Source organism: Canis lupus, chromosome 24 (assembly GCF_048164855.1).
Source record: "Canis lupus baileyi chromosome 24, mCanLup2.hap1, whole genome shotgun sequence".
In the NCBI taxonomy this organism is placed as follows: domain Eukaryota; kingdom Metazoa; phylum Chordata; class Mammalia; order Carnivora; family Canidae; genus Canis; species Canis lupus.
In genome coordinates, this window is record NC_132861.1 from 28,439,919 (window position 1) to 28,456,885 (window position 16,967).

The 16,967-nt window shown below is 39.5% G+C and overlaps 1 protein-coding gene across 10 annotated transcripts in view; it reads left to right on the forward strand.

Annotated features, from left to right (window-relative positions):
• Window positions 1-2,107: 2,107 nt before the first annotated feature.
• Window positions 2,108-16,967, forward strand: part of XKR6 (XK related 6) — a 319,189-nt gene continuing 304,329 nt past the window's right edge. For 5 of the 10 annotated variants that reach the window (XR_012016445.1, XR_012016453.1, XR_012016454.1 and 2 more), the window contains exon 1: window positions 5,138-5,273. Coding sequence is in view for 1 of the 10 variants with exons in the window: in XM_072796068.1 (XP_072652169.1) it covers window positions 4,510-5,273 (764 nt within the window). In the remaining 9 variants the exon portion in view is untranslated. Of the gene's footprint in view, window positions 5,274-5,360; window positions 5,696-9,647; window positions 9,785-12,043; window positions 12,167-16,967 lie in introns of those variants that run through there. The other 5 variants (XR_012016450.1, XM_072796068.1, XR_012016447.1 and 2 more) reach the window with 5 other exon arrangements.

Sequence of the window (16,967 nt, forward strand, 5' to 3'; positions counted from 1 at the left end):
ATTTTGTAACACCAACACGGATGTATGAAAGTGCTCACTCAAATTGCAATTCTTAAAATCAAATATAGAAATGGAGCTTTTAGGGATAATGGATTCCACGAGCTTACTCTGCTGTGCTCAAAGAAGTCCTATTTCTCTAAAGACAATAAATACAAGGAATAAAATTGATAAGGTTTGAGGCTTTACTACGGCTCACATGAGGAAAACCTGGTGAAGAATGTATGAGGAAGCCCCTTCATTATGCTTTTTTTAGGGGCAAATCCTCATGTTGTAATTCAAGTACTTTGTTTCCCTAATGTGTATCAGCATCATAAGAGCGCCCCTCTAGTGACTAGAACAGTAAGACTGACTTCATTTCAAGAGGCCAGATAGCTGGCTGGCCCAGGACAAAGGGAGGGTAAGTGGTTTAGGCTTTGGAATGAGACCTGCTTAGATTCTAATTCACAGCTACCTTATCGCCTATGGATGTGACTGTGGGTAAGTCATTTGAGAGACTGGGGGCTGTTTTCTAGCCATTATAATGGGGATATCAATCCCCATGCCTTTTTGGACTGTTGTTAGATTAACTGGAATGATGTTTGGGATGGTGTCTAATATATAATAACATTTAACATTAAATTTCCCTTTGCCTTTCTGAAAATAGCAGAGAATTGGGAAGAAAAACCCCAAAGGTCTTTCTCTCAAACTGTATGCCACAATTTCCATGTATTAAATCTGTCTTACTTTACTCATAGAGGAGGCTCTAAAAAATCTATTTACCATTATATTGCATGTAATTCCAACATGCTTTGTGGTTTGACAGCCCAGCCTATGTCAAAGTGGAAGTAAAAGGAGTCAAAGTTGTTAACTGACTGAATTTAAAAAAAGCAGAGATTAAAAAAAAATTATTTAGAAACAACAAAAACAAAAGTATCCCATAATCAAAAATTATTTAGAAACAACAAAAACAAAAATATCCTTAGTAGGCTCAAGGATAGACAGAGCTTCTTAGCATAAGGCTGCCTTAAGGTCAAGTCATTCAGAAAAGGTTAACTGGTATGCTCTGAAGAAAGCAGACCAGCGGTCAATGAATTTCTTTTTATTTATTTCTTCCCTGTTTACTAAAGAATCAAGGTATCTTTGTAATACATCAACGGTTTTTAAAGATTTATGTTATCAAATGTAAAATACAATTTGGGGGAGGCATTTGAAAGGGTAAATTTCATTTACTTCAAAAATTAACCAATTCACTTATTTGACCAAAATTTATTGAGTGCTCACTATTTATTGTTGCTAAGCTCTGAACTCACTTGGTATGCCTAATTGCCCCAAAATTCTGGGTAAAAAAAGTATTATTCATAGCACAGCCAAAATTTATTTTAACCTTTCAATGAGTCTTCATAACGGCTTTGTTATCATTGTAACTGATTTTAATTTTAGGACCTTCTGGATTCCACAATGTATCCCTTTCACAGAAGTCAGAATGATAAAATTGTTGAAATAGCAAATGTAAAGTTGAAATCACTAGATAGCCTGCAAATCTTATATATCTACTTGAAATTTCAATTGTGATAAACCCTTTAGATTCAGTCCCATTTGTCAGCTTTATACAGTGAGTATAATTTACTTAGCTAATTTCACTAGTAGATTATGTTCTTTCAGGGCACAGAGAAATAGGAATCATAAATATGTCATTGTTGCGTGCTTTTGTATCTCATTTCATAGCCTCACAGGCTTAAGCAGAGAAAATATACTTGAAAACACAAATTAATTGTATCTGTTTCCTAGGAATATTTAAAAATGCCTACATTTATTAGAGATCCCAAATGTACTGAATGACGGAATTTAAGTAAAACGTTGGTATTATGCAAACAGAATCATAACAGCAATGGTAATAAAAATAGCAGTTATCATTTATTTAGTGCTCACTACCTATCAGGTGTCCTGTTGAGAGTTTCCAATGGATTACCACCTCTAATCTACCCCACAACTTTTCAGAGAAGGTACTGTTGTATTTCTATCATACAATGGAGGAAACTGAGGTTTAAGGAGATTAATTATCCTGCTCAGATTATTCATGTTAAAGAACAAAAATTCAACCATGTAAATGCAAAGATCTAACTTGTTTTATTAAATGATTTATGAATTGGGCAGCATCCCATCTAGCAAGTAGAGGGGAGCTCCAAGGAGTTCTACAAAGTGGAAGGTTTTTACAGGAAGGAGGATGGGCACAAAAGTTACTAGCAAAAGAAGAGAAAGAGTTGTACCAGGCAAGGTCTTCTTCCCTTAGCTGCAAGGACAATGGTTCTTATTAGGATTGTCTCATCTTTGGTGGATAGAGGGGGTCCATGTGACAGATTACTTCATTGGTGCCACTCAGAAAAGTCCTGAATGACTGGTTAAGACTACATTTCTGGGTGAGGTCAAAACTGCAGTGAGATATTAAGCCCTGGTTTGGTGACTTGGCCTGCGTGATGCTATTTTGGGCCTGTGGTTTCCTTTTTACCATTCACATTATTATTTTAGTGGAACTGGGATCCAAACCTAGGCAGTCCTAATCTACACTTAATCTGTCTTTCTAAAATGCCATTAATACAGATTTAGTAAAGAAATAGAATGTCATCTATATGCAGACGTATTGTTACCTGCTGGCTGTAATTTTTACTACCGTAGGGAAAAAGAGATTTAAATCATAATATGAAATAAAGGAGTACAGTTATGTGGTTTGTTTCCCAAAGTAGATTTTGGAATTACTTCTCTCCCTTTCCCCTTACCTCCCTCCTCAATGGCTGGGGTAAAAATTCTCCATGAGTACTTTCTGTAAAGTCTTTACAGGATTTACCTTAGCATAAATGCTCACGAAAAGTTGTGTCCTAAAATATGGAAACCTTGTTTGCTCTGACACTCCCAATTAGCTAGATGCTATAGTGTTAAATACCATATACCTCAAAATAATACTGAAAATTTCAAAGGCACCTTTCTTCCACAGAACTTCAGTGCAAATATTACCTAAATTTTCCTCAGTATTCCAAAGAAAATTATGGCTTTATCAGGTTTCACTGAAGATAGAAGTAGGCAGAATCAGAAAAATGAACACAAGAATCTGTTGGTCAAGGACAGAATTCAGGATTTAAAACTTTTTTTTTTTTTTAAATTTCACAGTGTTTTTTTTTTTTACTTGATCAGTAACAACTGTAACCACGTAGCTTGCTTGGTCTGTCTTCAAACATATTTTCACTATATCATTGTAATTCAAATCCACTCAGTGGTGCTCCACTTTTCTAATTTGTTAACATTAAGCCGTGTACCTTGCACCTGTCTTAATGATATCGCACAACGATAACATTTTCACTCATTTAAAGCCATGTTTACTGACAGAGCTTTAGCACCAAAAAAATTCTAAAAGGCAGTCTTAACACATTCAAAGAGCTTGAATGAGTAATTGACACAGCTTAAACGCTGGCTAGTTCAGAACTTTACAAATTAAGGTCACATGATTTTAAAATCACATATATATACTCAAAAAAGAAGTTGGTAAAAATACATTTCAATGATGAAGAAAATACATTCAAGGTCACGAGTGCCAATTTAATCTTCAATGTACAAGCCTCAATAGGCTGACTTTTAGCTGGAGTTTGGAGTTTTCTTAAGGAAATGATGGAAACTTTATTACTAAAGATGGTAAAGTTGTCAGTGACCAGAAAATCAGGGGGTCAACAGAGGAGGGAGGTGTCTAAATACAAGTGAGAATCAGTAAGTTGTGTGTGGGAATCTAAACTGATTTATGTAACTTCTCAAGACCCCCCCCCTCCCCAAATAAGAAAAAGAGTAGGAGAGAATTTTGAAAGAAAAAAAAAAAAAAAAAAACCCAAACAACCAAAGAGGTGAGACACAGCCATCTTGATGGGGGGGGGGGGGGTGCCTAACTACTCAATGAGGTCATCCTATCTCCCGGAAGTGACACGTAATCACCTGCTTTGCACTAGCTCCGCCCCTTCCCTCAGAGGTCCCGCCCCTCCGCCAGCGGCCGGGAGGGTGTTAGGGGGCGTTTCTCCTGGAGGAAAGCTGTGAGCTGCGACGCTGAGGAAGGGGACCCCAAAACGTCTGGCACTGCCCCCTCCAGGGATCACTTTGGACCGCATCACTCGGCCCAGCGGGATTCAGAAACGCCGAGGGGTCAACCTGATGGGTTTCGGGGTCAACGGAAGAGGGGAAGGGGAGCCCTGGCGGGGAGAACCCCCCGGTCCCCCGCCCAGCAGCTGAGGCACAGGAGGGCGGCCATCTTGGCCGGGAGGGTAGGGCTGGGGAGCTGCGGGCGCCGTGCGATTGGGGGGCTCGCCCGGAAGTGACGCCAACTACCCGGAAGCGGAGGGGGTTCCCTGGCCCACTCCCCCCTCGTTCGTTTGCTCCCCCGCTTCCTCCCCGCCCCCCTTCCTCTCCATTCGTTTCCCCCCCTCCCCGTTCCCTGCCTTCTTCCCCCCCCCTCCCGTCCCTCCCCCCCCAACCTCCGGAGCTGGGAAGAGAGTCAAGATGGCGGCGAAATCCGATGGCGGTGGCGTGGGGGTGGGCTTCGCCCAGCTGCACAACCTGGACGAGGCGGTGGGCAGCGGCGGCGAGGAGGACGGGGAGCCCGGGGGAGGCGGCTGCGGCGGCGGCGGCGACGGCAGCGAGCCCGGCGAGAGCAGCTCGCTGCACATCTGCCACTGCTGCAACACCTCCTCGTGCTACTGGGGCTGCCGCTCCGCCTGCCTGCGCTCCCTCCTGGGCAGGAAGCCGCGCCGCAGCGCCGCCGCCGCCGACGGGGGGGACCAGCCGCTGCAGCCGCCCGCGGCCGCCGGCGCGGACCAGCAGCCCCCGACGCCCGCCGCCCGGCCGCCGCCGCCGCCGCCGCCGCCGCAGGTGGAGCGGCCGTGGCTCGACTGCCTGTGGATCGTGCTGGCGCTGCTCGTCTTCTTCGGGGACGTGGGCACCGACCTGTGGCTGGCCCTCGACTACTACCGCAAGGGGGACTACGGCTTCTTCGGGCTGACCCTCTTCTTCGTGCTGGTGCCGTCGCTGCTGGTGCAGAGCCTGAGCTTCCGCTGGTTCGTGCAGGACTACACGGGCGGCGGGCTGGGCGCCGTGGAGGGGCTCAGCAGCCGGGGCCCCCCCATGATGGGGGCCGGCTACGGCCACGGCGCGGCCCGCGGCGGCCCGGGGGCCTCGGCCACGCCGGGGGCGCAGCGCCTGTGCCGCCTGTCCGTGTGGATCTGGCAGTCGGTCATCCACCTGCTGCAGATGGGGCAGGTGTGGAGGTAAGAGCGCTGCGGGGGTGGGGGCGGGGGCGGGGGCGGGGGCCGGGGCCGGAGTCGGCCCTGCCGAGGGCCCCCGCGGGCCGGGCCGGGCCGGGCCGGGGCCCTCCGGACGCGTCCTGCCCTCGAGGTGCCTCGCGGCCGGGCCCCCCGGATGGGTCTGGCCCGGCCCGGGGTCCTGAAGGAGGGGTTTGCCGCGCACTTGCCCTGGCGTCTCCCAAAGACCGTCGTTTGATCCGGATCCCTGGCCACGCCTTTTGGCCCTGGGAGGCCCCAGTCCCGCGGTCCGTCTGTCTGTCTGTCTGTCTGCCTGCCTGCCTGCTTTCCCGGTTCGCACTTACCCGAGACCCTGCCTCATCCTTTCCGTCCCTCGCCTCTCCGGAAGACCTCTGTGTTTCCGATGTCCCTTTCCCCTGTATCCCAAGGTAACCAGCCCTTAGCGCTCTCTCTCTGCACCCCAGCTCGTCTCCTGGGGGCGGGGGGACCTCCCTTTTTCCAGCCGGTTTTGCACTCGGTTTTGCCCCCCCCCGCCCCCCCCCCCCCCGGTGAGACATCTTCCCCTCTTCCCCAGTCTTCTCTCCGCAGTGGCCTGTGTGGGGCCCTGCCTCTCCTTTTAGCACTCCTTTATTCCACGCCCCCTCCCCCCCCTGCAATCCCCAGCCCCTGCTAATGACTCCAAACCGCTGCCCTCCTTGAAGGAAAAACGACTTTTTTTTTTTTTGGGGGGGGGGGGGGTAGCTGGATTAGACGTGCCCTTTTCCTGGTGACAGGTAAAATTGTGTAGTATATGGTGGGTGTAAGCGTTTAACTCTCACCTCCAGGAAGTCAATTAACCACCTGAACGCCTATTCTGGAGGGACATTGGTTTTGGTAGCCAGGCCAGTGCGTAGGTGATTTATGTTTACACAAGCCCAGAGCTTGGCCCTGCGGCCCTTCCTTCTTTTGTAAATTTCTCCTGTGCGTGGTGAGCCCCTCAAAAACCACTTGGCAGATGTTGTTTTGGCTGTAAATCTTAACTGGCTAAACTAAGGAAGGGATCCCCTTAAGATCTTGGTAAATCTGTGCCCTCCAATTTAAATCAGCTTGAGTGTGTTCTGGAAACTGAGTTTGTAGGTAAACAGTTGCAAGAAACAAATCTTAAATGAAGGTAAATGACACAGAGCTCTTCAGGTACATTGCTTCTGGGAGGAGACGTTTTGGGCCCTGAATTCTGCACCTAGTAGGAGGTTTTAGGTGCTTAGTATTTCGGTTAACTGAGATGTACTCGAGTTATGGGAGGTAAAAGTTCATTGTTTTCTGAATTGTTTGTCCAGCTCTCTCTTCACAGTTTTAAATAAAAACGTTTCAGAAAGCATGGGACTGAATTAAGTCAAATCATGAAAGTGAATGCAAGAGAACTTTGTCCTATAGAATTTATATGCAGATTAAGGATGGGGGACGAGTGAGTGGTTCTTGATTTTCTTGGTGCTCCCAGGCTTGTTTACTCGTCTTTCTAGCTTGAACCAAGCAGCCCCCCCCCCTTTTTTTTCTCCTAGCAAAAGGGCTATTTGTATTTGTCTGCAAATAACTGGGTTTCCTGATGATAAGCTTGTAAGAAAGAGGTAGGGGAGATAAAATAGGGCTAAAAAAAAAAAAAAAAAAGATTAACTTTTAGCAATTTTGAGTGTAGCTTGGGGTCAAGTAAAAATTTTGAGACATGTTTTGAATTTCAAATCTAAATCTAAAAACATCTCTAAACACCCAAATCCATATAGAATCAAAAGGTAGTGTGTTTGATACCGGGGATACTTTTTCTGATTGGTAAGATGCAAAAGAACGAAGGGGGAGCAGGACTAGAAGAATGGGGAAGAGAAAGATTTTGAAATACTAGTAAAATATAACAGCATAAATTTAATAACTAGGTTTCTTCTGAACAAGCTGAAGTCCCCTATCTCTCCCTGTCTTCAGCTCGTTAAGTGTTAGCAGTAAGAATCTTGGTGTCAGGTTAAAGTTCCTGAGAGAATTGTTCCTAATGTAATCCATCCTAGATAGTTATTAGCAGTAAGCTTTTTGGACATAATGAAATGGAGTTCAGTTTCACAAGTTTTTTAGGCAGAACATCCCCCCCCCCCCCCCAACTGATTAATTAATTGTATTTGGGCAAAGTAAGAAGTCCAGATTTTGGAACAAACCAACAAGTACATTTTAAGTGTGGATTTAGGATTTAAAGTTGTTTAAAATAGGGTGGTGTATTTGTTTCCCAGATCTTCATTGGACTTTTAAGATTTGCAGTGGCATACGTATGTTTAAAAAGATGCCTGTGATTTTACTATATTTATAATTTTTTTCCAGATTAGAATATATGTCTAAATATTTCATGAAGTTTTGAAAGTATAAAGTGTCAAAAGATATGTGAATTAACTTAGTTATTCCAAGGTAACCATACTTCAAAAGAAGTATTTGTTGAAGAAGGATTTTATTTATTTCAATTTTTTCCAGAAAGCTGGTTTTACTTGAAATATTCCAGGAGCAGGATCTGCTCTTTGGTGCCTGTTAGACATGTGGCTTAAATGAAGATACTCATTTGAAATGCTTTACAGAAAGGTTTTTACCTTTGTTTTGTTCTAATTTTGGGGCAATTACTTAATCATACATCATCCGAGTTTTTATTCCAGATTTTTTTGGGTTACAGTTGTTTCCTTAATTATATTTGCTACTTAAATTTTGCTATTTCGTGTGGTCATGTGACAAAAAGGCCAAGGCCTAGGAATTCTATCACTGATTTGGGCCACATTTCTAAGAAAAGATGTTGGGAGAGTTGTACATTGTTAAAATGGATTCCACTAAACCACAAATACTTTTGTTTTTTCTGTGGTTTTTTCTCTTCACATGGCTTTTTTCTTTTTTTTCCTAACGTAAAGCTATCTAACTCTTGCTTTGACAAATCCTAGTGCTTATTTAAGAGAATTTAGTTTTTCTTGATAGTAGGGTGGTAAAACTTCTCTGTGTGATGCCTTTCCTTTGGAGATAGCACATACTTGATACTGTTTCATCAAATAAGTTTACAGAATATAAGAAAATATTTTTGGCTAGGCCAGAATTGGAGCATGGAACAGTTGTCGGTGAGATGATTTGGTTTCATGAACCTTTTGCAGAGTATTATTGTGTGATTGAGGTCTGTTTAATGCATGCTTTACCCTCAGTAATTACTTAACATGTAGCTTATAGTATAGCTTTGTGTGCTCTATTTTTCAGGTGCTTGTCCCAGGGATAGAAGGTATATGAGTCATTCATAACAGGAATATGAGTCACACCCGGCTTCAGTTTAGTGAAAGTGTTGTTATTAGAAAGTGTGATCATTTTCTTGGAGGGTTAGACCTTCAGAACAGTTTGATTTAGTTCGCATATTTGCATTGTATGTAAGTGTTTTTCTTCGGTGTAATGGCCTTTCTTTACTTCTGTGCTGCGTTCAGAGGGTGGTCAGTGTGTTGTTGGCCGTTCTCCACGGTAGTGAAGCGACAGTTTGAACAAAATTTCATCTAATGTCATGGCATCATGGCCAAATCATTAGTCTCCCTATTTATTTTTGTGGATGTGTTTATATCCTTCTATTTCACCAAGTAAAAGGAGAATTTATATAAAATCTTAATAGTGTTAGCCATTTTTAAAGTAAATATCAGCGGTCCTTTCTCTTGGGAGATGGTGTGGGGTGGAGGGTTGCCTTCCAGGGCGAGGAATGGAGAGGTTTCACACATCGTAATGGCCCCATCAAATCTATGAACAGTCAAAAAAACTTTGTTTTTCTCAATTTTTTTCTTTTCTTAAAGATTTATTTATTCGAGAGGAAGAGAGGAGAGGGAGTAGGGGGAGAGGGAGAGGGAGAAGGAGAGAGAAATTACTTAGTAGACTCCTCACTGAGCATGGAGCCCTACTCAGGGCCCTATCTCACAACCTTGAGCTCAGTGGTGCCCTGAGCCAAACCAAGAGTACCCACCAAGGGACTCCCGCAATTTTTTCTGTTTTAAGATTGACAATGTAGGGACACACTCTCTTAATTGGCAGCAAGTATTGCTAGGCTGGTGAAGATGCTTTTTCATTACTAGTTCTCCATCCACCCACCCTCCCACCCCATATATAGGGATACTTGACATATTAAGGATCTTTGTTTTTGTTGAATCTTTTGGAATAGTGATTCTTAACTCTGGCTGAGAACAGAACCTACTATAGCTTTAAAAAAGAAAAATAACATACTGAAGGTCCTAGGGTGCAACCCACTCAAGCTTATTTTTAGAAGCTCCACAGGTGATTACATGGGCAGCCAGGCTTGAGAAACACTTTTAGAATTGTTTCAGCTTATTCCACTTGCAGATTGTTGTTGGATTTGTGTTATTAATAAATATGATGCAACAATTGGGAATGGAATGATGAGGTACTATGAAGTTTGGTTCCTGGACACACTGTAACAAAAAGATTTATCTTGGAAACATGAGTATCTGAAAAAGTACTTGGAGCTGTTACAAGTGAATGTACTTATGGTACTCTATTTTTTTCTTTGAGCTGAGTATAGATCTTATTCTGAAAGGATTCCTAAATTGAAAGCAGTCTTCAGTAAATGCAGCCCACTTCTTTGCCTTGTGTGTGATCCGAGGAGTACTTTTATGATTATGTTGCATGTAAAAGGTGTATTAATTTTAATTTTGAAATGATTCTCAAGTAGGCTTGAGGTAAACATAACTGAGTTTACAAGAGGTGTTGGACTAAATGATGATCTATAATGTCCCTCTAGCTCTAAGATTTTGTGATTTAGGAATGGAAATGTTACCTTGCAAATAAGGAAATTTCATTTGTATGGGGCCAGAGTACTAGTCACAGTCAAATGAAGATTGTATACATGTATTTGTTTGTGAGTGTGCGTGTGTAAGTGGCTTTATGTATCTTATTACTAGATGGCATCTCAGTTATTTTAAAAATAATTTAAAAATTTTTATTGGTAAATTTAATGAAATTCTGGTTCAAAAACTCAGTAAAGTTTTTTTTTTTTTTTTTGAGGAGAAACTTCAGAAAAAATTGATCGGAGAAAAGTAAACGTTTTTGTGTAACCAAAAAAATTGTGTTGAAAAATGTTGAGACTGATCAGAAAAATCAGAAAATGGTTGTGCTCTTCAGTGTCAATAACTAGAACAATGTGTGGCTGGCAGAGGAATTAGGCAAATAGGTAGTGAAGCAGAATAAATAGGTTTGTGGGAATAAATAGACAGGTTTGTGGGAATTTAGTAGATAGTAAAGCATTTCTAATCCATGAATGGGAAAGGAGTTATTTAACGAGTGATTTTGGGGGCATATGACTACCCAAATGGGGGAAGAACTGATCTCTACCGTATAAAAACAAAAATTCTAAAAGAATTAAGGATGTAAACAGAAGATATTAAACCTAAAGGAAAATGTAGGATAATAATTTTATAGTTTTGCAGTGGGCAAGAAGACCCTTTGATATCATCAAAGAGAAAGATACAAAATTGTCTTTATCTAGTCATCTTTTCCTCTTCCCACCACCTGAAAAATCATAGAACTATGTGATGAGGGGAAGAGTTACATATATAATTTGAAGAACTGCTTCCTAAAGGAGACTGACTATGAAGAGAGAGAGCATCTCTGAAGAGTATTTCTCATTTCTGAGAGATTAGAAAGAGTAAAACTTGACATTTATGCTGAATTTACAAGGAAAGGTGATGAAAACAATGGCATGCTTTGAGTAACATTGCAACTAGTGGGAAGGATAGGATTTCCAGAATGATCCCAGAAACAAAGCATTAAACTCTATGACAGAAGTCTAGCATTCTGGAAGTCTAGTTGGCACATGTCAGAAGTCACAAACAGTTCATTTCTGTCTTTTAACATTATTTGCTTTGATTTTGGAAATTTTATTCCAAGTTAGACAAATGTAACTGATAAATTCTGGACTCTTGAAAGATTTTGTGGGATGCAAAATTAAGTAAACTGTGTTTATTTATACATGTTGCCTTTTTCACCCTGGGCTGGTTGCTTTACAGTGTTCTCTCTGCAAACAAGTTTATGGCTAACACTTTAATTTATTCTCTATGATGCTCTATTTACCTGTTTTCTTCTAGTTAGAATTCTGGATTTGTTTGTTTGGTAAGTTAAAATTTAAAAAAAAGTCATGAACATACAGCCTCATTTAAAAAATTCAGTGACTTTTGACACATTTGCCTAAAGACAATCCACTATTTATTGTTATTGGAGCTTTCTGTTTTTTTAAAAAGAACAAGATATATGTAACATGGTATAAAGGGAACATTGGAGTTAAGAAATTGGGTTTATCATTCTTCAAGTTACAAAAAAAGTCCCTGACCTTAATTTTCTCGTATTTATCAAGTCATGAGTTAAAGTTAATGATCTTTTAAGGTCTCTTCAATTTTAAAGTTTATTATGCTATCGATATTAGTACTCTGAAGTTTTTTTTTTTTTTTAATTCATGCTCTAGTTAGAACAAATAAAATATTTAAAAATGTATAGGCTTCCCAGGGACTGCTTTGAAATTTTACCATATGTTATTTTGACATACTACACACATTCTCATCATTTTTAGTAACTTTGCTATCTGTAGAGGCATTTTATGTCTTCCTGTAGTTAATGTTAAAATTTATAGAAGTTTAGACTTCCAGAAAATTTATTAATGCTGGTTTATTAGCTAATTTTGTGAATTTATAATTTCGGCTAAAATTAGTCTTTTAAAGTGCTCATTTTTTGTAATCTTTTACATTTTTTACTGTTAGATTAAGCTAAAGCAATGCATATATCTCAGCTATATATTTTGGAGGTTTTCTGAATTGTTTCACTAAGATTAATAACCTTACTGGAGAAGAACCTCAAAATCACCTACTGCAATTTGTTATTTGGTATGTATTCTCTAACTTTGAAAAAGCAGTGTTTGTAAATTCCTTTTTTTAATGATAGCTTCCATGTTAGTTGTGAGCTGTTTTAGGAAATAATTTTAAGTAAATTTTGTTTTTATTTTACTTAGGTTAAGGTATAGGTACTTTTTTGGTTCCATATATATTTCTGGGTGTTGCTTGGAGGACTCACTGAATATTATTACAACGTCATTAATACATTTCTACATAGGATTCAGTTTTAGATTTTTCTGTCTAATGTGAATCAATCTTGGTATATTACATTATTTTAATACATCTTAAAACAAATCACCAAATCCTAGGTATTTTACATATTGCTAACAAAGTTTCTTGTATCACTTCCATCTTGAAATATCCATTTTTAAAATAGTTTTTTTTTTAATGGAAGAATAATTGATGTACAGTGTTTCATTAATTTCAGGTATACAACATAGTAATTCGATATTTCTGTTGTACATTACATTTCTGCCTCAAATGTATTTTATAACTGGAAGATTATGCCCTTTATCCCCTTCACTTCCATTGCCCTACTCTTCTCCCCTCTGTCAACCATCAATTTGTTCTCTGTATCTGAGTTTTTTTTTCTGCCCTGTTTTTTAGATTCCACATATAAGTGAAATCATTGACTTACCTCCTTAGGATAGATAATACCTTATAGGTCCATCCATGTTGTCTCAAATGGCAAGATTTCATCTTTTATGGCTGGATAATACACCACATCTTGTTTGCCCATTCATCTGTTGATGGATACTTAGGTTACTTCCACATCTTGACTATTGTATTTGTAAATAATGATTTAAAACATAGGAGTCCATACGTCTTTTCAAGGTGTTTTTGTTTCAGTGTTTTTTTCCTTTGGATTTATACCTAGAGCTGGAACTGCTAGATTGTATGGTAGTTCTATTTTTAATTTTTTGAGAAACTTACATACTGTTTTCTATAGTGGCTGCACAGATTTACATTATCAACAGTGCATGAGGATTCCCTTTTCTCTACATCCTCGCCAACACTTATATTTCTTGTCTTTCTATAATAACCATTCTAGCAGGTGTGAGGCGATATCTCATTGTGGTTTTAATTTGCATTTCCCTGGTAATTAGTGAAATTGATCATCTTTTTGTGTGCAGGTTGGCCATCTGTGTGTCTTTGAGAAAATATCTATTCAGGTCCTCTGTCCATTTTTTAATTCGAGTGTTTGTTTATTGATTGATTGATATTGAGTTGTAAGAGTTCTTTATATATTTTAGATGTTAACCCCTTATTGGATATGTCTTTTGTGACTATCTTCTCCCATTGCCTTTTTATTTTGTTGGCTTCCATTGCTGTGTAAAAGCCTTTTAGTTTGTAAAAGCCTTTTAGTAGCCCTATTTGAGCATAAGCTTTTTAGATTGTTGTAATCAAAACTTTTGAGTGCAATATTTGGTCTTTTTTAATCGTGAGGATGCTTTTTCTGTTTTATTTGGTTATCAATTTATAGACATTGGACTGTATGCTCATTACTCATTTCTAGGAAGAAACTTGAATATTCAGTTCATAGAAAGGTAAGCAAGGTTTCTTTATAGCACTCTTGGAAGGGAGGTAGAGTTGATAATTATCGCTTACCTTGGGGAGATGGTCTCAAAGAATCAGAGGTACATGAAATAGAAACTTTGTCTTTTACCATTATGTCCCCTTTTCAGTCCATCTTAAATATACCAGACACATGAAGAAAGATAGCAAAGGTGAGGAAGATACCAAATCTATGGCTTGGGAAGCCTGCCAATAAAATAGAGCTGGCAGGGAATTAAGAACCCAAACTCTTCTAGACAGCAGACACAGTCTACTTTCTTCTTCAGCTGTATTTCTTAGAGTGGTCAGAGAACATCTTGAATTTTAGGATAGGCCCAGGGATAATTGAAACACAGATTTGTGGGCTTACTTCATTGCCAGCCTAAGGAATTAGCCTCAGGGATTTGGGCCAGGGAATGTGTATTTTTTCATAACTTCATTATGGAAATTTTTAAGCATACAGAGAAGTAGAAAGGATAATATGTTGAATACTTGTTACCATCTACCTGGTTTCAGTAATAGATATTTTTGTCAGCCTGTGTTTGTGTCTAACATGCTATGAGATTGTACCTCTTTATACTTCAAATACTAAATAACTAGAATAATTTTACATAGCTGTAATACAATTATCCCATCTAAGAAAATTAACAATAATTCAATAATTATTCCATAATTTTATAGAATCATGTAATAGCTGCTTCATATTCACATTTGCCCAGTTGTCCCCAACAATTTATCTTTTAGATTTTCTCCTTCCAAACAGGAATTAAATAACAATTCACACATTTTTCTTGTTTCTGTAACTCTAGAACAATTCTCTTAATTTTTATTTCCCTCATGATAATTGACTTTTGCAGAGTCTAGGCTGGTTCTCATATGTTCTATATTTTGAATTGCTTAATTGTTTTTTCCAAGTGTCATCTGACTTACGTCTTTTCTGTGTAAACTTGAAGGTGCATCTGTGTGCTTGATTTTATTCGGGCTACGTATTTTTGCCTAAAATACTGCTTCTTACTTTCTATTTGTGCATCATATGTTTCAGTAAGCACATGGTACCTGGTTTGTTGCGCTGTTAGTGGTGCTACGTTTTATTTCCTGGTTAAGATCCTGATGCCAGATTTTTCTGTATAAAAGTACATTTTCCCCTTTGCAGTCAGGAAGTAATTTGTTGGCTAATAACTTGGCAAAGTGTCAATATTCTGTTTCTTAGCAACCTTTTACTTCCTGGCATTAGTAGCCATTGAGAATGCTTGCCTGTTACCAATTATGAAATTGTTGGTGCATTGTGGGATTTGTATCTTAAGCTCCCCAGTAATTCCTACCTTCTTTAAACTTTGAGAGACACTTCTCTAGTGGAATCAGTACCTAAGAGTAAAAAAAACAAAAATCTGTCCTCAGAAATTAGTATGAACCTAGGCCCTGATGGGTTTTCAGTGGGTTGTCAGTAAACAGAGTTTAAACATCATGTTACTTTTGGAGGAACAAAATAAAGTATGTCTCGTGTTTCTTGTGTGTAATAGCAATTAATTGAGGTAAGGACTAATAGAACCATGTATAAACTATTAGTATGCCTGACTAAAATTAAAGAAGGGTGGAGGAAAGATACAGAAATTACTAAGGAGGAAAGAAAACTATATAGAAAAGTCTGTTTTTACACATACTGTCTTTTTAAAATTTTAATGAGTTTTTGCACCCATTATACAGAGAAGAAATGGGTTTAGAGAGGTTAAGTAATCTGATACTACTGGTAACAGGTGGAAAAAGGTTTTGAAGGCAGATCTCACTGATGGGAAAAATATGTGCAGTTTTCTTCATCAGACTTCTTGTAATCAGAAGTCTCTTCTCGCTAATTACTTTACTTTGGTACTTTGCTGTTCAGATTATTGAAAGTGGAGAAATGATATTCTTGAACCACTCTTGATGTAAAGCTAAGTTCCCCTGAGACCTCTGATTTCTAGTCTGATGTCTCAAACTGTGCAGATAGTGGGGTAGGTTTATGACTCTTGGTTAATTGTAACTGCTAATGTTATTCAAGCAACTGAGTAGTACCATTAGGTCCATATCCCTAGGAAATTATTTTCTATACTTCACCCTTATCTTTTTCTCAGGGTAGATGCACCTTCCATCCCTCGGATTTCTGTATTATCGAAAGGACTATGTAGGGTTGACCACACACTCTCTGGCCACTCTTTATTCTTGCAGATCCTACCTAAATGCTGCACTCCTATGTTGGTTCTTTGGTGACTTCTTAGTCACTGACAATAGCAGTTCTTAAGATCCTTAAGATTATAAAACAGTTGTTTTCAGACTTTGTGCTTTGGAATCATCTGGGAGTTGGATATTTGAGTACCACCATAACAGATTATGATGTAGTAGGTCTGGGAGGGCCTTGGAATCTCTCTATTTTAAAGCCTGTGTTTTCACAAAGTTGCCTCAGCACTGCACAGAGGTGATAATCACAGTTGTACAGGCTGATTTTTACAATATTTGTAGTGGTGGTAGTTCTCAAGGGGAAGGAGTTTATGTTAGAATTGCTTGGAAAGTTTTTTGCAAACGTAAGCACTGGGCATACTATGTATTGAGGGGTGGAATGTAAGCTGTGATGATGATTTTAATGGATCACACCACTATTTAAACAATCTCCGATTGGACCTTACTCTTAGTTGGAATGGGTAGGTAAAAGTGTATTAATCAAATAGCTAGATTTGCCATGTGTATGTATACTAAAGATTTAGGATATTGTAGACATTTAACTTTAAAACTGTATGGCATATAATTGAATATTCCTTTGATTCACAATCTTCTTTGGAAGTTTGAAGTACTTCAGGGTCATTAACACAAATTACCACTGCTGGTGTTCCAAAATAACAGGTTAGAGGCATTTTATGGTATTGGGGAGATTGATCTTCAATTTAGAGTGAATTTCAGGTCTCGAATTTTCAGAAATGTCCTATTTGTTGAAGTCAGTGCCAAGGATAGGATTCCTAAAAGGAAACTGGTGAATGAAAGGAGAGAAGTGATCTAAAAGGTACAAAATGGGTTTCATTAGAGATAGGAATGAAGGAAGCAGAGAAGAAAAATGACTTAATTACATTTTGCCTTATAGATTTGTGGGCAGAGGGAGGATAACTAAGGAAGGGATCATACAGTGTTTTACTCTGTTATTCCATGTTGGTAGGGTTATCAGTACAGTGGATCAGCAAGGACACCTAAAATCTGCACATACCCAAATAACATC